Source organism: Penicillium lagena, assembly GCF_028827675.1.
Source record: "Penicillium lagena strain IBT 129212 chromosome Unknown utg000002l_segment0_segment0, whole genome shotgun sequence".
Taxonomy (NCBI): domain Eukaryota; kingdom Fungi; phylum Ascomycota; class Eurotiomycetes; order Eurotiales; family Aspergillaceae; genus Penicillium; species Penicillium lagena.
In genome coordinates this window covers 2,705,327-2,729,979 of record NW_026623223.1, presented here as the reverse complement: position 1 = coordinate 2,729,979, position 24,653 = coordinate 2,705,327, and the positions used below count along the sequence as shown (strand labels likewise).

Sequence of the window (24,653 nt, the reverse complement as noted above, 5' to 3'; positions counted from 1 at the left end):
TGTTGGGTTTGTACATATTCTTTTATGGGAGGATTGCGTTGGACATATTCCGGACTATTGTAAATATTGGACAGACAGCTTGGGTAGCACTTTGATCAGTGCAAGGTGACCAAGGCATGTACAATTGAGCGAATAAAACATAGTCTTATTAAAACCCATGCGCTATCAAGAGGAGCTGAATGATGAGGTGACCTACTTCCTTGGCTGGTTGCGACTGTTACACAAGAACTTAGGGTTATTCGGGTCATGGGATGGCCTACAACTCAACGCTTCTGGCACTGCAACCCCTTATTGTCTCCCTAATGTGTATGGCGAAATGCTCTTAACCTTAATCCCCGGCTACTGTTTCATTGAGCTAGTCCAACATTGGAGAGATACGGACAGAAATTCCTTGCATGATATGCGGAATGCCACCACGGATCCAGGGAGGTAGTTGGAATGTGAGCCAGCCTTGTTCTCTCCAACAACGACGCAACACTCAATGATCTGTCCACCATAATCCCCACAATGGAAGCAGCTTGATTTTCTCATCCTTTGGAGGAGAGCGGTCAGCCATGAAGATATGTACTCAGGATCTGGATATCCCTTGACCTCTGGAATCCAATAGTTTCATCCAATCAGTCCTCCTATCCCTCCCTTTCTTGAATGTGTGGACTGTCAAAAGTACAACATTTTTCAGGAAGTCAGTGTTATCTGGTTACGTTGTTGCTGTTTCGCGAATTTTCATATTCAATTCAAATCTGCTTTTCCTCGGCACAACCTGGCTCAGATCTATATCCGAAGCCCAAAGTCAACAACACACAGCGTGAACCTTTATATCTAGACAAACCTTGGAAAAAGTGGGCAGTCAGCACCACCCTCGTCAAATGGGACATCGTGTCGTATCCAGAGACTTCATCGACCATGACACCAAAGTCAACTTCGACGCGCGCGCGAGCGTGCACAGCGTCGACGATGAGGAAACAAAAACACATCCTGCGCTAGGAAGCACCGTCCAGCTTTTCGAGAGCGAACAAGCGCCCGATGATCGAAGATGGCAGTCCGGGATCCGGGAACGGCTGGTGTTCATATGCATTATCATCCTGGCGATGATGGATGCGTTTAACGCGACGGTTATGATTCCTGTCTTGCCGGTAAGTGATATGATAAGTTTTCCTCTCTGCCTAGGAAGAGATAGCTGATTAAGTTGGTTGCAAACGATAGCATCTGGCAAATACGTTCCAAGCGCCTCTAGTCACAACCCTCTGGGTCAATACAGCCTATCTCGCCCTCAACGCCGCCAGCCAGCTTTTCTTCCCGATGTTGTGCGAGGTATTTAGCCATGGACCCGTCTGGATCATCGCCGTCGTGTTCGCAACTATTGGCACGGGCATCTGCAGCGGATCAATGACTCTGTCAGAGCTGATCGTCGGCCGGCTCGTGCAAGGACTCGGTGCAGGCGGGTCGACGAGCCTGTGTTTCGTGGTGATGGCCGAGTCATCACCTGAGCCCATTCACGCCCGCTACTCGAGCTATATCCTGCTAACCCGCATGCTGGGCGCCATTCTGGGCCCGATTGTGGGCGGCTTGTTTGTCGATAACGCGCACTGGACCTGGGCGTTTTATTTCAATTTTATTTTCTGTGCACTAGGCCTGCTCGCTATCCCGTTCGCCGTGGATCTGCGTTTCTCGAAGAATATCCCTCTTCGGAAATTGCGCATCCTCGACTGGTCCGGCGCCACCATGGTTCCTATGGGTGCCGGTGGGATTATTCTCGGGCTCAGTTGGGGAGGTGTCTACTTTCGCTGGCTTCAGTGGGAGAGTCTCGCGCCGATTGCTGTTGGCGTGGCTGGGTTCGTGGCGCTGGCGTTTTATGAGTCCTTCTGGGCGTTGCACCCGCTCTTCTGTAGACGGGTGTTCCGGTCCTGTGCGATGGTCATGACATATGTAGGATGCTTCCTGCACGGCTTTCTGGTAAGTCTGACCTAAACTTTAATCTGAATCTGTGCCAGTCAATCTGATGCTCGCCAAGGTCTTCTGCCAGCTGCAATTTTTCGCGCTTTATTTCATGTCAACGAAGTATCTCACTCCCACCGTCTCTGGCACCACTCTGTTAGCCATCAACGGGCTGGCAATGGCACCCGCCGCGGTAGTGGGCATAGTCCTCGCTCACGAGATGCAATATTTGCACTGGATCATCTCCAGTGGCTGGATGCTCACCTTGCTCGCAGCGGGCTGCGCGATCCTGCTCAACAGCACTACACCGACGGTAGGCTGGGTATTTTTATTTTTCTCCGCAGGCCTAGGCCACGGTCTCCTTTTCGCGAGCTATAACATTCGCATCTGGAATGCTCCCAAGGACGAGGCTGCTTCTTGGCCTACGAAGCCGGCGACCATCTCGCTGCTTATAAGGGGTTGGGGCATGGCTGCCGCTCTGCCAATCGGGGGCGTTGTGTTTTTGACATTTCTTGCCGCGGAGTTGGATAAGATTGGTTTGCAGCGGGATCTCATTAATACGGCGAATGGATATCTCATCTTGATGAATGACGTGCAGATGGATCATGGTCAGAGGGAGACTATCAAGGCAGCCACGGCGGTGGCATTCCGCGTGGTTTGGGAACTCCTGGCTGGTGTTGCTGCACTGGGAGGCATTTCATCGGTTTTTCTGTGGAAGAAGGGTCGATAAAATGATTCATTGTCTCATATGGCCAGCAATCAATAAGAGATATTGACGTCTTGTCCATTGCTAGATTGTCTGATGAATGAATCACACCTTAAGATGGCTCGATTAGGGCAGGCCAAGAACCCTCAGGCCTGCCTTAGCCCCGTTGTCTTTTGGCAGAGGAGCCCATTCTTCTTTGATTCTGCCTGTTCTGTTTTTCCCTAGCTGCTTCGTCTACACCCCGGTCCGAGTCTACCCATACCTAGTCCTGCCAGCCGCATGGCCGTGTCATCCACAAGAGCCGTACAAATGAGGTCGATGCAAGAAAAGTGGTAGGTTTTAGGTTGAGTGTACTTGATGTCCGGGTGGTTAGTTCGGAGGGAGGGGGAAGGTTTAAAGGGATAAATATAAAAACACCTATGATGGCCTCCTCGCTGAATGCGCTCGATGCACGAATATGCAAGTTCAGTATGACAGTGCTTTGGGATGCATTCGGCGGGGGCTCGGTGGCTGTATATCAAATTGCTTGCCACAGGAGTCGGGAATCACCACCCCTGTCATCAACCAAGATTGATCTCAGTCGGTGAGAACCGGGACCACCACGTCATCCCGATCACTTCCTTCGGGGAGCAAGAACCCGAGACACAAGGATGTCAGGCATCCCGATCGATCGGTGACCGCAATGAGCAGGGCTCGTAAAAAGCTCGTAAACGGGGCCGCCAGGGCTGGTGAGGCTGAGTCAGCCCGATTCCTCCCGATGGTCACCTGCCCAGAGACGGTGTATTGTGGTGACAGACTCAACACGGATGAAGACGAACGCGCGCGATGCAGAGATAATGGGAAGGGGTAGAAATTTGTTTCTTCTTCGATGAGAGCAAATGAGTCGGTGTCTGGCCGGGCCAAGTGCCAGATGCGCCGTTGATGGGTCGGTCGGTCGGCGATCGTCAGTGCGCTGCGGGTAAGGGCTAGTATGTCGTACCTGAGCGAAGTATGTACGAACGTCAAGAAACACGGTCAACCACGGGCATGCCACGGATCAACAGGGTCAGGCACAGGAGGAGTTTTCGTCATGCCGGACATATAAAACCCAGTGACGCGGGTTGAGCATCATTCCCCATCTGTTATCTACATTCGACAAACTACTACTACTACCTCCACCATGAATGCATTATCGGCCACTGCGCCCTTGCGGGCTGCAGCACCACGCACCTACCTCCATCTCGCCGTGCGCACCTACTCCGGTGTCGCCGTGATGGCCTTCAACGGCCCATGCCACCACACAAGCAGATGTTCTGCGCCATTGACCTCCTCTTCCAAGCGCCTCATCTCTTCCACGCCGCAACATCACATCAAGGAATACTTCCCGCCCCCAGAATCTAAAACGGTCAAGGGAGTAAACACTTTGTGGGCTCATCCAGTGTACGTCTAATTGAATGGCTCCTATCCGTTCAGAGATACTAAACCCGTCTTAGATACACCGAGGCTCAGATGCGGAATATCCAGGTTGCGCATCGAGAAGCATCCAATTGGTCTGACTGGACTGCTCTGGGAGCGGTGCGCTTCTTCCGCTGGGGTATGGACTTGGTGACGGGATACAAACACCCAGAGCCCGGCCAAGAGACCCCGGCCCGGTTCAAGATGACGGAGAAGAAATGGTTGGCGCGGTTTATCTTCCTGGAGAGCGTTGCTGGTGTCCCGGGCATGGTGGGCGGCATGCTGCGACACCTGCGGAGTTTACGGCGGATGAAGAGAGATAACGGATGGTACGAGCCACACGGGCCTACAGTGCAAATAACACGAGACTGACGGACTGTATTGCAACAGGATCGAAACATTACTCGAAGAAGCGTTCAACGAGCGCATGCACCTCCTCACATTCCTCAAGCTCGCCGAGCCCGGCTGGTTCATGCGCCTAATGGTGCTCGGCGCACAGGGCGTGTTCTTCAACGGCTTCTTCGTCTCCTACCTCATATCGCCGCGGATCTGCCACCGCTTCGTGGGGTATCTGGAAGAAGAAGCCGTGCTCACCTACACACGCGCGATCGAGGAACTCGAGGCGGGCAAACTGCCGGAATGGAGCGAGCTGGAGGCCCCGGCGATCGCTGTGAAGTACTGGGAGATGCCGGAGCACCAGCGCAAGATGCGCGATCTGCTCATGTACATTCGGGCGGATGAGGCGAAGCACCGCGAGGTCAACCATACGCTTGGTAACCTGGACCAGGCGGTCGACCCGAACCCCTACCAGGCCGAGTATCACGACCCGACTAAGATGCATCCGACTAAGGGGATTGAGAATTTGAAGGCGACGGGGTGGGAACGGAAAGAAGTGCTGTGATTATGAAAAGCCATGTCGTGCATTAGTCACTTTTGTTATTGTTATTGTTAGTGTTGTTGTTGTCGTTGTCGTTGTCGTTGGTGTACAGTATATAGTCCATCCATCAGTTAGGGCTCGAAGGCAAGGGACGCGGGCACGCTAAGCCCAGACAGGCAATTCACCAACAGAGAACTCCCGTCCCTCTCGATGTATAACTACCGTCTGTACTTCCCCAGTCTCGACCCTGACCGTGACCGGACACTCAGTGGCCACCGTCGGGAGTCTGAAAACACCAACCACCAATCCCAACAACCCCCTCGTCACCCTGACGCGCATCGCCCGCGACCCGCCCCTTTAGCCCCGTTCGGCAACCCCCTATTTAGCCCAAAGCAGCGTCTCGCCCGGCGATCGTGCATCAAACCGTTTCTTTCATCCTACTTAATTCCGTTGGCCGTGCGACCGAGGGCTGGACTCGCCTGTGACCACTTGTTTCATACTATCCATTCTTTCCCCAGACTTTCGCCACGTCAATCACGACACACATTCCAACATTCTAGTGTCCGACCAAACACTCGCTGCAGCATGGCCGAGTCCCCCGTGCTGGCCGACGCACTCCCACCTCCCGTCCGGGCCTCATCGCCCTCGCCTGACATCCCGGCGACGCCCGCCATCTCCTCGTCTTCCTCGCCAGACCGCACCTTCTCCTCTGTCTCCTCGCGCTCGGCCTCCTCCGTCACCTCCGCCGATGCCAGATCGTCCGTGTCCACCTCCTCACGCCGCCATGGGTACATCCGCGCCGTGGGCGCCGACTTTGCGGACTCGGCCCGCAATCGAGACAGCGTCATGAGTCTGGGGAGTATCGCCCATCTGCAGTACTACTTTGCTCGCACGGGTCTGCTGGATGGCAAGACTGGGCGCGGCAAGGAGTTTCAGAAAAAGAACAAGAACCGGGAAAACCTGCCCCGAGTGCTCATCACCCCGAATGAACGGCATATTGACGACGATCTGACTGCCAGTCCCACGGAGATGGCGGACCGTGCCGAGCAGGACGCTGCGTTCGATGACGAGGACGAAGACGCCGAGGTCATGCTCCCGCCCACCGTGAGCACGTACAGTATCAAAACTCACCATATCCCGCCCCCACCAGACCAGCTGTCCCTCCGCCGAGATCTCTCCGCCGCGCTGGCCAAGGCAGAGCGCAGTATCAAGGCGATTGCAGATGGTCTCGAGCTCCCGTGGGAATCCACTCGAGCCAGCCTGTCACCCGGGGATATCCCCGAGGTGCTGCAGGACGACCAGACCGAAGCCCCGACTCCATCGACCAAGGAAGAGGCGCTGGGGATGTTCATCCTCGACGACGTGACGATGGCCATCCGGGCCGCCAAGATCTACTACACAGCCCACGAACGGCCGGACCGTCTGGCGTCGATCAAGAGCGAGCGCGAAATCCGCAAGGACCTCTTCCATGTGCTGGACGTGCTCAAGAAATGGGCCTCGCGCTCCTTCGCTAATGGCCTCCGCGACGAGGAGCGCACCACTATTACCGAGTGGATCGCCGGTGTCCGGGCGATGCTGGCCCGCGAGAAGGCGCTCGAAGACCTCGAGACCCAGGAGCGCCAAAGCTGGGATTGGGCTAGTGGCGACTGGACCGGACGCGAGCGTGCACGCGAAGAGTCCTTCCTGCGCAGCATCATGCCGGGTGGCGAGTCCCTGCCGAAATGGACACCCGTCGAGGACGATCAGCCTGGCGATGACTCTAAGCCTCTTCCTCCGCCATTCCTCACCCACATCCGGGACGGCCGGGCCCTCGTACAGACGCACAACCTCGCCGTACAAAAGTCCAAACGCCCATTCGGCGAGATCAAGGCCTTTCACCAGGATATCGCGAAGCCGTACCGGCAGGCCGAGAATCTGCGGTTCTGGGTGAAAGCGGCGGAGCTGCGGTGGGAGCTGCGATTGGAGATGGACGTGATGGGGGTGGTGCAGGGCAGCAGCGCGAAGTCGTGGAAACAGTTCGATGCCGCGCTGCTGTCGTGGTGTCGGACAGTGCGCGAGGAATTGGTGCGCGACTGGCAGGCGGCCAACCCGGGTCGGCCGCCCAGCGCGGGCCTGATTTAATCCATAGCTCTGTGGTTGTTTTGCATTAGTCTTTGTATACCCCCCTTTGTACATACATTGTGTCTCCGTTGTGTCTTGTTTTGGTTGTGTTGAGAATCTGCTGCATAGATGTATAGTTATTGTTGACCGGATTATTCCCATGGATCTACTACCCATAATTACCATGGAACGATCATCTGTATACTCTAGAATACGTATCTCTCAATGCCCCTGGGAAATGAACGCATAGATCGGCGGCCGATCTTACCTGCCTCGCAGCCTGACACGTTGGGCCGTACGGTAACTAAATTGGGTAACTCACTGAACTATGGCTTCTGCAGTAACACACTCCTTGCGCTGCTGGCTATCATCCACGGGATTACTACTGTTGTCTTTCCTTCTGTCTTGAACGCACTCTCTTTAATATTTCCCTCTTTTTCCTTCTCTCTCTCCCCCTCTCTCTATTTCTCTCAATCTCCCATGTAACCCAGTCCGACCGTCAGAAGGGGCCACCGTACCGACCCGAAACATTCCTTGTCCATCCCTTCCTGATCCTTTCGTCCCTTTTCCCTTCCACCTCCCCCTCCGACACCCATGCACGCCGACGACGTGCCCTCTACTGCGACCGACTCGCATCCTTCCCACGCGTTTCTCGCCTCGCCCTCCCCCGTCGCCCCAAATGACCACGGCCCTCTCCGTCGCCTAAAGTCCAAATCATCCCTGTGGAGTCTGGCAAGTAGCACCACCACCACAGCCCCCGAAGACGACGTTGCCTCCGAAGAAGACAAGTCCCGGCTCCGTCCGTCTATCCTCCGTCGCCTGTCCCCCGCGCTCGCCGCCCGGGTGAAGCTGCTGGACGGCGGCAACAAGGCGTCTGCTTCCCGCAACGCCAGCACGGTCGGCCGCATCCCCGAGGCTCATCTGAAGGAGTTGGACAGTCTCCACCAGGACCTGTCGATCAGGGTCGAGAGGAAAGGCCAGGCCTGGGCTGGCTTGACGCTCACGTCGACCTCACCCGAACAGCACCAAAACGCGTCAAGTACTTCTCAACAACACGACCGCTCCCGCTACGATCCCGGGCAAAGGCTCGAGCACACTGACGTGGCTGTGGTCGGCTCTGCATTGTCAGACCTGACGACCGCTCACACGGAGTGTCCTGACCTGTCCCCCTCTTCCTCCATGTCTGTGGCAGAGCCAGCTCCGGCGCAGCTGCGCGCTGATCCAGACACAGCAGAACCCCGGTCCAGTGGAACCAGCCAAGATAAGACAGACTTTGAGAAATATGTCGAAGACACAGCGCGCAAAGAAGAGGGCGGCGCCCCTATACCCCCGCCGAAAGACTCCCCCCGAACCTATTCGCTCTCTTCCTCTTCACAATTCAACCCGCGAGGCCTACAGCGCACCGAATCCATATACTCCTTTTCCCGTGCCTCATTCAGCAACCAGCTCTCCCAACTGACGTCCATCCCGCTGCCGCAACCATCTTCGCTCGAGGCGAACATCGCCAGTATACCCACGGCTTTGGCTGCCGTGCGGGGCCTGAATGGAGCAGCGGAGCAGATCATGATCTGGATTAAGAAGGCATCTGATGTGCTCAATGGCTTGGACGCCGAGGATGATGTGGAGTGGGCGGCTGCTGGTGGCCGAGAGGGACTGGAAAGTGTCGACAAAGCCGTCACTCGCTTCGAGTCCTTGGTCAACGTCTACGTGGCGGCGATTGAAAATGTGCAGCTTCGAGAAGACATTGCCACCGTCGATTCAGAAAACTTGCAGGCTATTGTTGGCCAGATGGAAAGCATCCTACAAAACTGGTCACAAATCAAAGACAAGCTCCAAGGCGTCAAGGATCAGGTGGAATTGGCCATGGAGTGGGAGGAACTATGGTCAAACGTATTGGGCGATGTGGGCATGGAAATCGAGAACCTCAGCGGGCTGATCTTCGAGATGGAGGAGAAGCGGCACGAGACGTTGAACGATCCGGCTGGATTGAACGGAGGAGGTCTTGACATCAACGAGCTCGAAACCATTGTCGAAGAGTCTCCAGTCAAAGGGCGCTCACCTTTGAGCACCCGGTTGAGTATCGGTCCCGTCCTGGCCGCAGCATCCGGCACTCCCATCATCAAAACCCCGCAGGATGACTCTAGTCACTCCAACCTCATGGCCATATTTGCACGCATGCAGCCTCTTCGGGCGTCGTTGGACTTCTTGCCTATGCGACTGTCCATGTTCCAGTCCCGTGCCGATTCGATCTTCCCAAGCGCATGTGAAGAGCTTGAGGACCGACGAAGCCACTTGGAGAAGAGCTATAAAGAGCTTCAGACGGATGCAGAGTCTCTGCGGAAAGAGCTGGGTGAGGACAAGTGGATCTTGGTGTTTCGCAATGCCGGCAGCCAGGCACAGAAGATGTTTGATTCGGTCGAGCGCAGCATTGGCAAATTGCAAGAAGGCATAGAGACCGGTCTCCAACTGCATAGTCCATCAACGTTGACCAAGCGCATGGAGAACTACGAAGCGAAGAAACAGCACTACGTACCGGCCATCGAGCGGGTGATTGGGATCATTCAAAAGGGTGTGAAAGACCGCCTGACCGTCAATGGCGAGATCTTGCGTCTGCTCTCGGACATGACATCGCGGACAGATGCGCTGAAGGCGAGTATCCGGGTGATGGATGCGTCGCTGGAGGACGTGCAAATCGTTAAGGGCCAGCAGCTACGTGACTCCATTTCCAGCATTATCACAATGGATAGCCCAGTCATGGGCAGCGCCATCGAGACCCCAGGAAGCTCGCCTGCATCGTCCGTGATACTCGCCGGTAACGGACACAAGGGTGTCTCCACACCACATGGTGGCTCAAGCCGCCGAGATAGCTCAGTGGGTAGCTCGACAGGGCGCTTGTCCCTCTCATCAAAGGTCCGACGCTACTCGGGTCTGCCCCAGGGAACATCGTCCACATTGGCTGGCCGCAAGTCGTCCATCCCTCAACGAAGTGGAGCCGGATCCCCAACTCCGTCGAATGCAAGAGGGTCATACACCCCGACACCCGCCTCCCGCAAATCGTCTCGCCCGTCGGCACCGTCCCCGCTGAACAACCGGCCGCGCTGGAACAACAGCACGAACACGAATGATCTGAACAAGGGATACAGTTACAAGCCGCTCTGCGCAACCACCCCATCCGCCTCCTCACGCAAGTCCTCTGCCCCAGCCCACCTCTCCCGCCCATCATCCACCATCCCACTCCCCAGTCCCTTCCGCCGCGACATCTCCGCCTCGCCTGCCCCCGGGCACAGCCGCTCAATCAGCCGCGTCTCGAATCGACAGAGTTCCCGCAGCCCTGCTCCTATGCGCGATATCTCTCCCCGTGCTCCTTCCGGTAATTCCTCTCTCCTTGACCCTCCACCATACAGCCGACTCCGCCGGCCCTCGGGCCTATTCAATAGCCCTCGCAGCCGCCAAAGCTTCGGCGGGTTAGGCTCATCCTTCAGCCGCAGTGTCTCGCAAAACCAAGACCCCAGCGAAACACCCAGCAAATCCAATCGGCCCGGGACGTCCCTCGGCCACTCGGCCAACCGACGAATCAGTCTCCTGCCTTTGCCGAAACACCGACAACAAGAAAAAGAGAAGGAACGCACTGCAGCGCAGTCGAGGCTGGACTCACGACCACCGTTCAGGGTGTAATATCTTTTTCCTTTCGTATATCTTCAATCTTGTCTTATCTTATTCTTTCGATTGACTCTCACTATCTTTTTTGCGTCCTATTTCGTTCTTAAACGACGTGAAGGGATGGATCTTGATCAAGGATGCATAGGTGGGTTGACGGTTGGTTGGGTTTTGCAAGATTCCCCCATTTGTACATATGATATGGTCTGTCTGGTCTTTTAGCGTCATTATCATTTCTATCCTCCTCTTCATTTCTTCTATTGATGTAAATATTTTCTTTCCATGTAGGAGTTTGATTTACAAGCTACACTGGTGATGGAAACTAGACTTAGATGCTCAATTCTTCTATAATAGGTCTTTCGTCAGCTCACTCATTCCTATGTACATACAGATCTGTCTATATCCTGGTCTATTCAATCTCATCATGTACTATGCTCCCAACTCCCTTCCAAAAATCAGCGCATCCACCAACTCCTCACTATTCGCCAACCGCGCCGCCCGGGGCACACGCCCGATGACGCTGAAGCCAAGCTTCTCCCAGATCCGAATCGAGGCCGGGTTGTTCGCGAATACGAGGTTGAAGACGGAGTATTTGTATCCCTGGGGGTTTTTGTTAGGTTCCTTCCAATTGGTAGATAGGCAGATGGATAGGTAGGTTGATGTATAGATGTTAAGTGGTTTGTGAAGGAGGTGCAGAAGAAGTGACAGGACGAACCAGTTTCGGCGCGTACTCCAAATACGCCTCTCCCATTGCCTGTCCGACGCCTTTGCCGCGTGCGGCGGTTGTGGTTATGAATCCTGCGTTGCAGATGTGGGAGCAACGGCCTAGAGTCATATGTTAGTATATATAGATATGTCTCATATAGAAGAGAAAAGAAGAAAATGACTAACCTGGATAATTCGGCTTCACATAAAAAGTGCCCAAACAAACACTCTCCCATTCCCTTCCCTCTCTCAAGCCATTACTCTCGATATCGTCATCCAACACCGCAACAACCGCAAACGTCCCAAACCAATAGTCCGCAAACTGCTCCAGCTCCATAGTCTGCTCCATCGGATACGTGCTGCCGCGCACTATCTCGGCATTAAACTCCGCGTGCAGGAAGCGGATGAGATCGCGCGGGACGCTGGAAGGGCCATTGGCGAGTGGGTAGAGGGTTACTTTTGTGGAGGGGTGTTTGGGGAGCGTTATATGTCGGGGGAGGAGTGTGTTTGCGGCGTTGGTGTGCGATGGTGGTGGGGGGTTGCGCGTGGAGGGGTCTTCGAGGAGCGCGGGCATTTTGAGGACGAGAGAGTAGGTATTTGGGGGTGGAATATATGGTGACACTGGTGGAGGAACCGGGTAGGTGTTGCTGGGATTGAGTGGGGGATTGAGGAGGGAAAAAAAGCGGGATAAGTCAATTGATAGTTATGCGCGCGGGATGATATAGTTGCTCACTAAATGCCGGCAGTTGGAGGCGGATGAGTAAGCCTGTCATCGGCAGGGCGTGATAACTATACATGCGTTTCAATGCTTAGAATTAAATAGAACCATTCCTGTCTTGGGGACTGTGTGCGGTCTCTCTATTGGGTGCAAGAGAACTCTCCGATATCGCTGATCGGGGTTGCAGGAGTACAACACCCCAAACTGGACTCAACCTACACTACCCCAGCGATCAAAACTCTAACTAACTCAAAATGAAGGTCAAGCCAGGTTTGTAAACATTTACAGTCTATAGTAAGGCCACTAGTTCTCAAATAAAACCACATGGCCTGCATCTGAGTAAACACGAGGGCCCCCGGAGATGTCTCGCGACGTATATATACAGTAATGGTACAGACATAAGAGATGCCTGCATCTCTCACAGAAAGAAAATGCCTGGTCCTAGTTCCTTGTCGTCTTAGAAGACCAATTAAGGGAAACGAGCACCGATTTGTTGTCGGCCCAACAATTCAAAGGTCTGGTATCCCTCCCCCTCTAGGTGAGGGGCTTGCATCGACCTCGACTGACTAGAAGCGAACATAAGCCCTTCAGTTGCCAAAACGCAGCTCATTTATTCTCTCCGTCTTTATTCCGAATCGCCTCCATGAGTTCGTATAGCTGTCCCAGCTGCTGGTCTGCACATCACCCACTCCGTCAGCTACCCCGTTCATAGGAGACCAAGAAACAAGAAATCCTACCACTCATTTTATCCAGCTTAGACTTATCCAGTTTCTCCCCGGCCCAATTATCCCCTTCCAACTTCTGCGCGTAGAGCTGCCACTCGGTCAAGAACCCGATCTGTCGCCATCCGTCAGTCAGTCACAGGCTTTTCCTTCCGCTATTTCCCGTCCCCAATTCTCTAGACCACACAGAGAAAAAGAGGCACATACAATATGCAACGGATTCTCCACACTCCGATGTGCGCGAAACTCGGCCTTCACGTAGGAGTCGCCCAGCACGCGCATTTCCGGGTCGAGTTTGCGGTGCACGCGCAAGACGCGCCGGTATAGCTGGAGCGGTGGGAGGAGGGCGAGGGCGTCGCTGAGGCTGGCCTTGGAGCCGATTGAGGCCGGCGCGGCCATAAATAGGCGGTGGGCGAGGCGCATTATTCTGGTGGAGAAGGTGTTTGGGGGGTGTGAAGTTGTTCATGACATAATTGGATTTACCTCGGGAAGAAGGCGGAGAGAGACGCTTTTTTTTTCTAAAGAAAAATTCTCGGCTTTGAGACGATACTGAGAAACGAGATATTACCGCAGGAAATGATTATGTATAGGCTATTGCTATAGGAAGTTGCATTGGATTGCGCCAAGTTGCGAAACATCTCCGACATATATTTTGACTCCGGGTGCTCATCCGGCAACATCAACTTGCATTGACAACCACAATCAAAGATGCTGCCCACCCCCGACACATCACATGTCTCATTCGACACCATTTACGAGCCATCGGAAGACTCCTATCTCTTCCTAGACACACTCTCATCCGCCTCGGAATCAAAATGGCTCCATGAACGATTCCAGTATGTCCCATCATCCACTGCCACCAAAACCGCGCCTCTAGTCGTCGAGGTGGGCACGGGCTCCGGCGTCGTGCTAGGCTTCGTCGCCGCACACGCGCAGGAGATTTTCGGCCGGCGCGACATACTCACTCTGGGGACAGACGTCAACCGGAACGCATGCCTCGCCACGCGCGAAACGGTAGTGACCGCCGTGCAAGAGGCGCAGCGCCAGCAATCATCCACGGGGCAATCCGAATCCGAATCCGGCACTTCCAAATCACGGACTACGCACATTTCATCGTTGACGGCTGACTTGTGCAGCCCGCTCCGGCCGAGCTGTGTCGATGTCCTGCTCTTCAACCCGCCCTATGTCCCAACAGACGATCTGCCGCGCTTGCCCTCTGCAGAGGAGAACCAGCCTGCAGCGACGGAGTCCACGTCCCGCTCCGCGAAGTTCGAGAGTGATTCGTTTTTCCTCTCACTGACTTACGCGGGTGGTGTTGATGGCATGGAAACTACGAATCGCTTGCTGGATGCTATTCCTGGGGTGCTGGAGCCAAGCCGCGGCGTTGCTTATGTATTGCTCTGCAAGCAGAACCGGCCAGAGGAGGTCATGGATCGCATTCACGGCTGGGGAGATGGGTGGCGGGCGGAAATCGCGGGATCGAGTGGGATGCAGGCTGGGTGGGAGAAGTTGGTTATCGTTCGGATCTGGAGAGAGTAACCTACTATTCATCGCTGACTGGGACTTGTATATATGAGCATTGACATGATATTATGACACTATGGCTGAGATATGTAGCTTTATTTGCACCTTTTCTCTGTTTAATATCTCCTCAAAAAGTGCAGACCAGGTTGCTAGTTGGGCTCTGCTACTCTTTGCGGTGCACGGAAGGCTAATCACTCGTGGCCAAGCAAGCCCCTCCAAGAAACGAGTAGATGCCATCTCGACTGAAGTTGAGAAGACATCGCAAACGATATCTTTTGGTCTGTAATCTCCTAGCCTCCACTGTCTTTACCGATCTTAGTCTTTTCGCCCAACTCAAATCAGCAAGAAAACTATTTGCTCTTTTGCTTTTCCCCTATCATCAAAGTCGGAAGAAGCCCCAACAGAAGAATAATATCCCATGATCATGCAAGATGGATTGGAAGACAACTAACCCCCAGAAAAGAATTCGACAATAGAAAAACAAAAACGCCGCATTGCAACCCTGACTTTAGAAACCACGGCCCCGACCACGGCCACGACCGCGTCCTCGTGGACCGCCGCGCCCACCACCGCGACCACCGCGGCCACGGTCTACCTCCTTGCGCGCCTTGTTCTTCGGCTTGGGTGCATCATCCACGAGCAAGGTGTCCAGCGGCAAGCTGTCGGGCAGGATGTAGTAGCGGATTGTTGAACCGCGGATGTTGATGGTGTCGAGCGAGACGGGATCACGGCCCTTCGGGGTCATTTTGACGGTGCGCAGGGAAGTGTTCATTTGCGGGGAGACGGACGTGATAGTGCCGTGGAGGATGGTGCCTATTTTCAGAAATCCGAAGTCAGATAGACAGATCATTGCTTGGTTCTGGGCGGGATGGAAGGAATACCATTCTTCAGCTCAATCGTCACCGTCTCATTGGCGCATTTCATCAAAAACCTGGTAGTAACATTAGTCTCTGGCAAGAACAAAATGTGTGGTGAGATGCGCGCATCGAAGCTAATGTCCGTCGCGCAAGCTCGACAGGGAAACCACGTACCGGACGAGCTTCATCTTGGATGTTTTTTTCTGAATGTCGCAGCCCCAAAATACTTTCTGACGATGAAGAAGTGAATTGAATTGTCAGCAAGAAGCTAACAGGCTGGTTGGGGTAGAGAAGTTCGAGTGCAATGAAATTGTGTGGTTCTGGTGATGCTGGACCGCAGAGAATCCGCCAGGTCACATGACCGCAAACACATCACGTGAGTGAATTCATGTGGACATGAGCACCAAACAGAAGTACGCAGAATACTAACAATATTACTGCCAATGAGGCTACTATTTTAATAGCTGTCAACATATAATTACATATTGGCCTTTGTGTTGATACGGTCACATATGTTTGTTTGCCAACCCAAACATTCATTTTTGGATAGTACTGTTCTCAACCCTCGACAGAGTTATTTCAACGTAAGTGGATCGAAATTATATAAAGATAAACCCCAACCTTCGCTTCGCTCAGTGATTTGAAACCGGTACTTTTAGATAAGGACCAATTGAGAAATTATTGGCCGTGGAGGTCAGCTAGGAGGGTAGATTGGGGATAGAAGTAGGAGTACAGAGTACACGGGCCGTTCCCCCGGAGTGTGGTTAATTATTAGGTCGGCTGGCAGACCAATAATACTGAGCAGTCGTATAACCCCGCAGGAAACCCTGAACCGACGAGAATTATTATTGATAACTAATCCTGGCGGAAACGGTTGTACAAACATGTCAAGTGATTTTTATAATAATAAAGGATACGCGAGTAACAGCCGCATTATTATTCAGTAGTAGTGTTAACAGACTGCTGCAAAACTTTACCAGCGCTTATCGCGGACTCGAATTCAAGAAAATATTCTAAGTTGTTAATACGAGGTTATGATTCGGACTCCGGATCGGCCAACTGCCATTATGAACACGACACAATGCCTTTAATTACGAGCCTCTTCAACCATGAATGCCTTTCTTTCAATCCGCTTTGTTTTACTTCTCGGTAGGCAATTGAACATGGTAAAAGGCAGGAACTAGAACTGGTTAAACTTGACTGTGCGAGACGACAGATGGAACAATCTATAGTGGACTACTAGTATGACAACGACAAGGCACGATGATGAATCTAGAACACTAGTTAGCCCCTGCCGGATCCGAGACTGTTTAGAACAATGACACTAATGATTAGCGCCTGCAATGCGGTAGTGAGACCGCAGAAGTAGCAACTTGAGTCCGGTTGGGACGGAGCATCCGTGTTTCTGGTTTGTCTAGATCGGTAACGATGGCGTTCAGCCACCAACACCTGGTTTATGTACTTTGCAAAAAACAGTTGCCCTGAAAGAGTCGCCCCAAATCAACCAGTGACAGTGGGTGCTTTCAGACTGTTCGCCGATTGCTTCACTCTGACTGGCTGCCGCGTGACTGAATCCTTCTGGAGGGCAACAAAAGCCACGCCAAGAGGGGCTCGCTCCGATGGATCCTGAAAGGATTCCGTGATCTTCACATGGGGCAGCGGTGACTGGAGCGATGCATAAACAGGACGGCTCCAATAATCCTTTCCGAAAGTTGCCCAACAAGCCATACATACCGTAGTATCCTGGCGTTGATGTCATCAGGAGTAATAGAGCCCCTGATCGAGTCTCAGGCTCAACAACCTCATCGGGCGCTGCTAGGGCGCTTCAAGGGCGCCATGGCGGTGAAAAAAGTCCAACAGTCCCCTCCCTTGGCTACCTGTGTCAGATTTTCAGAATCTTGACATCTGGCAGACCGGGTTCGGTACCCGCCCCATGGCCGTCTGTTACATCGGGCCTAGCATAATAGATATGGATCGGCATGTTTTTCATTGGGATGGCACTCCTATCAATCACGCGGTTGGTGGTATCGTAGGCGGAGTAGCAATGATCTGCTCTTGAGCATTCGCGGGCCCCAGTGACATTCGTTCTCCATGGTATATCATCCCATCTATGGGATATGCGCTCGGGATTTGTTACTGTTGATAATATCTTCATCTGAACGCCTTGCCATGCGAGATTGCGAGCAAGGCTGGGAAGGGCAGAGTGGCAAGGCCGAAAATGCCACCGACCCCTCGACCCCAAATAAAGTACCCGCTTCTCCTAGTCGGGTTACTTGAAACAGTATTTCCTCGATGTACTACGGTGGACGAGCCAGTTGTGCATATTATTTCGGTGAAATAGCCCCGCGGCTAACAGGCTCCTCTACTGGTTTATCCACTCCTTGAGTCAGGAGACCGTTGCGAAAAACCAAGGCTACTCGGCTCTCTGTGGACAATTCAATAGTAGTAAAACCTAGGCGCCGCCCGGTAGGATCAGCAAGGGTGTCGGAATTTTTTCTTCTTGCGAGTGAAATGAAGAAAAAAAAATCAATTGCTTGGAGCCGTTTCTGAAAAATTGTTCTCCGACATGGAATTGAGACAGGGGGAGTCATCTCGGACAAGCCCGCGATTGGCCCCAGAACCAGAGGGGCGAGGTGACAGTAGTCCGAAGCGGACCTTGGGCAATGAGGAATGGATCTCCCGAGCATTTCTCGCTCTCGCACAATGCATGCGTGAACCCGGGCTGTTGAGAGAGGAGCCAGTCGATCCAGGCAGCGCCGTTCCTGAAAAACGATCAGAATCCTTCGCAGCATGGCCCAACAGGGATGATGCAGGTGAAAAAGCGGTAGTTGGGTGCCAAGGGACTGGCACCGAATGAGAATTTGCCCTGGCGTTAAAACAGCGTAATCATCCTTTGCTCTTCAACCTCAAACTAAGTAGGGATTGGCGGAATACACATAGCTCGCTCTCTTCCTTCTCCTACTTTGCATCTTTACTAGTGACTAGCTCGTTTAACTGAGAAGCACTTCGGCACACTAAATGCAATTGTATGCACCCTGTTGCTCAGACGCTATTCTCGGTACCGGACCGCCGGGACCTTGCACATTACCGGCCTCTAACTCTCCGTGAGCTTGAATTCTTGGTCTAAAAAGAGGCCATGACGCGACCACCTGGGCGCCGAGCCCAGCACTCTGGGTGTGGTGGCTAGACTACTCGCGCCATTCTGACCGTCCACCCGTCTCTGGGGGACCATTGTTGCCGGCACCACCGCCTGGGCGTGTCAACAGGGAGAGTTATCTGAAGTAACGATTAACTAGGATGCCCAGTAGATGCCGCAAGGTTTAAAAGCCTTGTCTTAACTTAACCTGTGCATTAACTAAGAGATGAACCGTACAGATAGATCGGCACCGAAACTTTTGTGGGTACAATTAGGTATCTCCGCGTGGCGGTTTAGGAGATAATAATGGCCCAAATTCATTCCGACGCCGCCAACAACGGCCAATGTTCGTGGGGGCCGAACAACTAAGACAAGACAGGGGAAAATGGCCGGAACATATTACCGGGACTGAATTATTCCCAAAACGTATTATAACCAGCTAATTTTGGGCCCTTGAGCCAGCCACTTAACTCGTCCCTGGCTTCCCGTCGTCATATGGCCCCCAAGTAAAGAGGTGCCCCATTTTGGTAAATTGGTGGTAAAAATGGGGCTAAAATGCCCACGCAGAAAGCTCCCCTGGACGCTCAGGATCATTATGCGCCCTGGCCCCAGAGTCTCCCGCAATCCCTCTAGCTTAGTTCTCAATCCGGCCTGGACCGACCCTCGACGGGCAATTGTCAACTTGTGGGGGCTAATTAAATCAAATCAAATCAAATCAAATAAATCCCGCCTCTGGCAAGCATGGCAGGAAGGCCCACATGGTGAAGATCATGAGAGTGTCGTGTACATGTCGGTCAATTAGAATGGCATGAACATGGTCAAAGGGGTCGAAAGATGGGCAACGCCATGGACCAGGAAAGGAGGGTTCAGCAACGATGACTCGTCATAGGTTGGCCCCGGTTTGACCAAAAGGACCACTTAACGACGTTCTAGAAGCTGTTGGTTTGCCCTTTTTTACTCGTAGTGGACCGACCAAACGTGGCCGTCGCCCAACTGGGGTCAGATCATTGCGGGGACTGGTTCTTCTTCTCTCCTTCGTTTCCTTTAATTCGGGGCGTTTTCCTAGTTATCTCCCCAGTCAAGAAAAAGTTTTCTTTATTGTATGCGCCCTTTTTGTAAAAAAAGAGTGCCCGACTATCATCTTACACGAACAAAAAGCCTTGTGTCGTCCATCGCGCTGCGTTGGTGTAAACCGAACTGTATGTTCGTTCTGCCTCCTTTCTGTCCTCGATCCCATCCCTGCGCATATCGTTTCTTCCATCTTTTCGGAATCCTGGGTCTCCTTGATGGGTCCGGACATCCCAATGTTTCCCGGGGACTCAAGCTCACAGTATCCCTCATCTCAGAACAGGAACCCTACGGAGGATCTGTCAAAGGACCACCCACTCTCTCCACCAGCTGTCGCGTATCCGCCGACGCTGATTGACTCCACATCACCTGTCTTTCAACAGGAGCTCCAGATCCCGGGCTCCTCGTGGCCGGTCAATAGGCCCGTCCCTGCTGTGCAAGGTGGTGGCTCTGTATCAAGTCGATCGCTTCCTGCCTCAATTCACCCGCAGAGGTCAACGTCCTCGTTAAATTCGAGCACGAGCAGCTCTTTACTTGGCCTAGACTCGTCTTTATCTGCTCAGCTATCTCTTGACAGTTCTCATCCTGCCAGGGAGCAGCAGCTATCGTCTGTTGAAACCCCTCGGTAAGCAAGCCCTGCAAACTCATCTCGTCAGTAAAGGGCTCGTGCCAACTATCAACGCAGAGACGGTCTTGGAATCACTTACCCGATGGCCGTCGCATCAGATCCCTACTTCTCCGGCCCAATGCAGCCGAATCCCCAGAGTAAGACCACCCTTTGTTCGATTGGGTTGTGGAAGGCATCCGCTGACAGGCTCCAGACTATATGTGGGCGAACCGTCCTTTTCAGCCCTTGCAACCTCCTTCAGGCCATATGAATCAACATTTCCCTCATCCTCAATCTTATCCTTCCAATGGCTTCTCCGTTGGCGGCTATAATGGACACCCAAACGGGGCGATGCACAGCTACCCACCGCCTCAAGATTCCCAGGGCGCTTCGTACCTGGCCGCATCGCCCGGCTATGCAGGCCGACAGAATCAGTCACGAAGGTATGCTGGCCCTGTGCGGTCCAAAAGGAGGAAGACTAAATCGTTTCGCAGCAGTCCAGCTGTGGCCCGGCCGTTCCACGCTCACTCTACCCACTCTGCTCCGGGAACTCCCCCTCTAAGTGAGCAACCAATGATGACCTCGTAAGTCGAGTTGCCTCTACACCATTAGCCATTCAAGACAGGCCGTTAACCTGTCTCACAGCTCCTCTCCTTATATGATAAATCAACCTGCCTACTATCTCCCTGACGCACCTTCAATCCCGTGAGTCGATTCCGTTCCCACCGCAAGGTAGAATGGTCCACTGACCGAAACGACAAAATAGATCCTCACACCCGTCTATGCCTGTTAGCTCTCAACCACCCTCGCTGGTGTCCAACGAGTCCCTCTATTCGTCACCAGACTCAGTACCTCCTGCATCCGAGCCCGAGCATCAGGTCCGAGTGATTAGTTCGCGCCCTCGCCCGCAATGCTGGGATCATGGCTGTAACGGGCGCGAGTTCTCGACCTTTAGCAACCTGCTACGACACCAGCGCGAGAAGTCCGGCGTGGTGGCCAAGGCTGAATGTCCAATCTGTGGTGCTGTGTTCACCCGCACGACAGCACGTAACATCCACGTTGCGCAGGGCAAATGCAAAAGCGGAGGCCGGGAGTCCTCCACCGAGTAGAATGGAGCAGGTTGTGCTTTGGTTGTTTTTGTCTGAGGCGCTCCATTTGCTTTTCACTCAAGTTCCGTTCTTCTCTGGATAGAGATTTCTCTGGGAGAAATCAGCCAGTACATAATCATTGCCCGTCGGAGGGAGTTTCCAACTGTACATACCCAACTACAATTATCAGATCATGCACGTGTATATGGCCTCAGGCACCAACTCTTCACCTGACCCGCCGTGACTCAACTCCACCGTTGTAACGAACGACAGCATCAGTCATTGCTCTCTACTGTTCCTGCATTCTCTCATGGTTGCAAGAATGCCTCTTCTCCCTGCTACTCTTATAACAATATCGAATCGTGGCCCCTATGCTTGTTTATTATCCCCAGTTCAGCTGTTATTACCCTGAAGTACTTTCCATACTGCGTGCCATTCTTTGTAACTGAAACGCGGCTCAATTGGAGTTCAAACGATGGCCTCGATCTTTACTTATGATCCCGACCCTCCGCGGGTCTCATCTCCGTGGTCCACCTCGGGGACGTCGACTCCCCAGGTCAACCCAGCCGGCGGTCGAGGTCTCGCGATCCGCACGCGCTCCACCACCATCCTGGACAGTGCGGATCCGGACTCATTGTCGGACTATGGGATTACGAAACTGGAACCAGAGCCCCAGGAAGGTCCTACAGAGTACAAACTCCACCTTCTGCTCCGTCCGCGCCGGCCGTATCTGTCCATGTCTACTGGACGTGTAGTCGCGGGGTCGTACCATTCCCGCACCAGTCTGCCGGCGCCATCCATCTCGGCGTCCCCAACCTATGACGCAACCCCAAGACCTATGCAAGCCAAGTCGTCGCAGAGTCGGCAGCAACGGCTACAGGGATTAACGACACAGCTGCTGTGGCGGCTACAACAGTCGTCGCCCTTCCACTCGTCCACGACCTTCGATTTGGTCATTCCCGTTCTGCCGGAAGCAACGCCTAGGTTAGGCGTGCCTCCCAAACCTGCTCGTCTCCTCCCCGGGCTTGAAGAGAGCCAGGGCGCGCTGTACGAGATTGGAGTTGCCGACGATGGGACCTTCGTCGGCCTCGCCCAGGATGAGCTGGACGAGAGTGTGACGAACCTGCAAGCCATGGCCGCGAGTCTCGGCTGTAGGGTCGAAATTCTCCGCCGAGTCATTGTAGGGAAGTGCGAATGGGCAGAGGATTCGCCGACAGAGCCAGAGGACCCGGCTAAGAATCACGCCGACAGTCTTTGGGTCGCGGAGGCCCTTGTGACCCCTGATCTCGATTTTTACAACATTTCACCCATCCAGGCCAACCAGAATCCCGAGCATACTACTATAGGATCGGGGCCGCAGCCCATATCTGAAGAAGACTATTCTACCACCGAGCAAATACGAATATCCATTGCCGGGCCCAGTACTGCGGGGAAGTCCTCACTGCTGGGCACCCTGACCTCATCACTGCTGGACAATGGAAGGGGTAAGAGTCGATTGAGCCTTCTCAAACATCGCCATGAAATATCCTCGGGGATCACCAGCTCCGTCGCGCAGGAGTTAGTTGGATACTCGGCTGAGGAGCCGCCCACCGTGGTCAATTATGCGTCGGGCAATGTCACCGCGTGGAATGATATCCACGCGTCTGCACGCGGAGGCCGCCTGGCCTTTGTATCTGACCTTCCGGGCTCTGTTCGGTATCTGAAGTCCACGCTACGAGGCTTGGTCAGTTGGGCCCCTCACTACGTGATGCTCTGCATCCCTGCCAATTGCGGTGATGAGCCTGAAGGTGAAACGGAACAAGCCGCGGAGATTGATCTCTGTCTGGCGTACCTGGAACTCTGCCTAAAGTTAGAGGTGCCTATCTTGATCGTGATCACCAAGCTGGATGTCGCCTCTCGGAGCAGGCTGAGAGACAACCTCGCCAAGGTTCTGTCTGCACTTAAAACTGCAGGCCGCAAGCCTGCAATGCTTCCCGCGTCGCCTGCAGGAGATAAGCTGCTTGATTTGCAGCACGTCAGCGCCATGGACAGCAACGAAGCACGGAAGTCAATCGCTGCCGCCAATGGGAACTGGTCTCACGTCGTCCCGATAATCATGACCAGTGCTGTCGATGGTACCGGGATAGGAAAACTCCATGCTTTCCTTCGATACCTGCCCGTCCCCTCGCGGTCATCACAGAGAGCTCTTCGCATCACCAAATCCGCTGCAACAACCCGCCCTTCTGCCAACATCTTCGACATTGATGAAGTCTTCGCCATCCCTCCATCCAAAGTCTACTCCAGAACTACAGACAACACCAGTCGAGAAAACCGCGGCATGGTCCTATGCGGGCTAGTCCGCCACGGCAGCATCTCAATCGGAGATGAACTAGTGATCGGACCAGTCCCAGTCGACACATCGTCCTCCGAGTCCGGGCGAGAAGCACTACAACCCCCGCTCTCTCGCAGCAGCGGCCCGGCGCCATCCGGCGACTTCTCAGCCTCCTTCGCACAGAGCATCCTCTCGGGCAAGGACGCTGCCCAAGCGAAATGGCAGCGCGTCCGCGTCGTCAGCGTTCGCGACCTCCGCCTCCCCGTCCACCGACTAATAGAAGACCAAGTCGGGACAATCGGCATCGAAATCATCACTCTCGCCACCGAAAATAATGGCCGCGCTGCTCCTCGTATTGGCCGCATCCGCAAGGGCATGGTCCTGTCTGATTTCCACACCACTTCCGCCTCTCTCCCTCTGACCCAGCTGCCTCCAACGTTATCATTGCCCTTCCACACGGGCTTCATTGCCACATTCCCCGCGGCTGAATTCTCCTCCCCGACTTCGCCGCCTCTGCTTCTGGGCGGTAATGCTATAGCCTATATCTCCAATATCCGTACCACAGTCCGAGTCGTCTGCATGGCCCTCGCAGGCACGGGTGACGGTGACAGAGACGACAACGACGATGAAGAAGACCAGGATTCGTCCTCCGAACCTGAATTCTTTGATTTTGATGGCGATACTACTTCATGCCAAGATAGGACTCCTGCCAATGGAAATGGAAAAGTAACAAAACGTTGGTCGTCTGGCAGCGACCATAATGCCAATTCGATGCGCCGCATCTCCGCAACAGATATCAGCAAGGTCGTCTCCAGCTCCACTGGCCCTGCAGCCACGGCTACGGGCCCGGCCACCGCATCGGCCGCGCCATTGAAAGAAGACGTCCGCATCACGTTCGCACTGGTCACCTCCGTCGAGTGGGTCGAAACCGGGTCGCGGGTGTTAGTGATGCCAGGGATCTCGATGGCATCTTCGTCTTCGTCTTCTGCGGCTGTGGCGCCGGCCTCTGCCTCTGCCTCGGGGACTGTCGTAATGTCTGGATTAGAGGGGTTCGTGGGTACGGTGTGTGATGTTATTCATGGTGGAGAGGGGGTAGGTGGGAAAATGAGGAATGAATAATGAGATGAATTTCTCGAGACGAAATGCATGACATCACATTTGAATTGGATATAGGGACTGGACTAGTTACTGCAAGCGTATGTACATAC

The 24,653-nt window shown here is 53.8% G+C and overlaps 11 protein-coding genes across 11 annotated transcripts; 7 read left to right on the top strand and 4 right to left on the bottom strand.

Annotated features, from left to right (window-relative positions):
- Nucleotides 1–866: 866 nt before the first annotated feature.
- Nucleotides 867–2,665, top strand: N7510_003878 (uncharacterized protein; the record flags this gene model as incomplete). Its single annotated transcript, XM_056975804.1, has 3 exons — nucleotides 867–1,133; nucleotides 1,204–1,953; nucleotides 2,012–2,665. The coding sequence occupies 3 exons, from the start codon at nucleotides 867–869 to the stop codon at nucleotides 2,663–2,665; spliced, it is 1,671 nt and encodes a 556-aa protein (XP_056835760.1).
- A 552-nt stretch (nucleotides 2,666–3,217) lies between these two features.
- Nucleotides 3,218–3,712, bottom strand: N7510_003877 (uncharacterized protein; the record flags this gene model as incomplete). Its single annotated transcript, XM_056975803.1, has 2 exons — nucleotides 3,218–3,606; nucleotides 3,664–3,712. The coding sequence occupies 2 exons, from the start codon at nucleotides 3,710–3,712 to the stop codon at nucleotides 3,218–3,220; spliced, it is 438 nt and encodes a 145-aa protein (XP_056835759.1).
- An 88-nt stretch (nucleotides 3,713–3,800) lies between these two features.
- Nucleotides 3,801–4,976, top strand: N7510_003876 (alternative oxidase; the record flags this gene model as incomplete). Its single annotated transcript, XM_056975802.1, has 3 exons — nucleotides 3,801–4,060; nucleotides 4,114–4,404; nucleotides 4,466–4,976. 3 exons carry the CDS (start codon nucleotides 3,801–3,803, stop codon nucleotides 4,974–4,976), a joined length of 1,062 nt encoding a protein of 353 aa, XP_056835758.1.
- A 561-nt stretch (nucleotides 4,977–5,537) lies between these two features.
- N7510_003875 (uncharacterized protein) lies at nucleotides 5,538–7,073 on the top strand (the record flags this gene model as incomplete). Its single annotated transcript, XM_056975801.1, has 1 exon — nucleotides 5,538–7,073. One exon carries the CDS (start codon nucleotides 5,538–5,540, stop codon nucleotides 7,071–7,073), a length of 1,536 nt encoding a protein of 511 aa, XP_056835757.1.
- A 573-nt stretch (nucleotides 7,074–7,646) lies between these two features.
- Nucleotides 7,647–10,727, top strand: N7510_003874 (KAR9 family protein; the record flags this gene model as incomplete). Its single annotated transcript, XM_056975800.1, has 1 exon — nucleotides 7,647–10,727. The coding sequence occupies one exon, from the start codon at nucleotides 7,647–7,649 to the stop codon at nucleotides 10,725–10,727; it is 3,081 nt and encodes a 1,026-aa protein (XP_056835756.1).
- Nucleotides 10,728–11,138: 411 nt separating this feature from the next.
- On the bottom strand, nucleotides 11,139–12,060 carry N7510_003873 (GNAT family N-acetyltransferase; the record flags this gene model as incomplete). The annotated part of the gene is made up of 3 exons (XM_056975799.1): nucleotides 11,139–11,309; nucleotides 11,425–11,534; nucleotides 11,601–12,060. Coding segments are annotated over 3 exons (741 nt in total), but the record flags the coding sequence as incomplete, so codon positions are not given.
- Nucleotides 12,061–12,738: 678 nt separating this feature from the next.
- Nucleotides 12,739–13,277, bottom strand: N7510_003872 (succinate dehydrogenase assembly factor 3; the record flags this gene model as incomplete). The annotated part of the gene is made up of 3 exons (XM_056975798.1): nucleotides 12,739–12,806; nucleotides 12,870–12,969; nucleotides 13,062–13,277. 3 exons carry the CDS (start codon nucleotides 13,275–13,277, stop codon nucleotides 12,739–12,741), a joined length of 384 nt encoding a protein of 127 aa, XP_056835754.1.
- Nucleotides 13,278–13,562: 285 nt separating this feature from the next.
- N7510_003871 (S-adenosylmethionine-dependent methyltransferase) lies at nucleotides 13,563–14,393 on the top strand (the record flags this gene model as incomplete). Its single annotated transcript, XM_056975797.1, has 1 exon — nucleotides 13,563–14,393. One exon carries the CDS (start codon nucleotides 13,563–13,565, stop codon nucleotides 14,391–14,393), a length of 831 nt encoding a protein of 276 aa, XP_056835753.1.
- Nucleotides 14,394–14,886: 493 nt separating this feature from the next.
- On the bottom strand, nucleotides 14,887–15,326 carry N7510_003870 (mRNA splicing protein SMD1; the record flags this gene model as incomplete). The annotated part of the gene is made up of 2 exons (XM_056975796.1): nucleotides 14,887–15,191; nucleotides 15,260–15,326. Coding segments are annotated over 2 exons (372 nt in total), but the record flags the coding sequence as incomplete, so codon positions are not given.
- Nucleotides 15,327–19,675: 4,349 nt separating this feature from the next.
- On the top strand, nucleotides 19,676–21,155 carry N7510_003869 (uncharacterized protein; the record flags this gene model as incomplete). The annotated part of the gene is made up of 6 exons (XM_056975795.1): nucleotides 19,676–20,064; nucleotides 20,125–20,204; nucleotides 20,261–20,489; nucleotides 20,541–20,630; nucleotides 20,692–20,751; nucleotides 20,813–21,155. The coding sequence occupies 6 exons, from the start codon at nucleotides 19,676–19,678 to the stop codon at nucleotides 21,153–21,155; spliced, it is 1,191 nt and encodes a 396-aa protein (XP_056835751.1).
- Nucleotides 21,156–21,609: 454 nt separating this feature from the next.
- N7510_003868 (uncharacterized protein) lies at nucleotides 21,610–24,564 on the top strand (the record flags this gene model as incomplete). Its single annotated transcript, XM_056975794.1, has 1 exon — nucleotides 21,610–24,564. One exon carries the CDS (start codon nucleotides 21,610–21,612, stop codon nucleotides 24,562–24,564), a length of 2,955 nt encoding a protein of 984 aa, XP_056835750.1.
- Nucleotides 24,565–24,653: the final 89 nt, after the last annotated feature.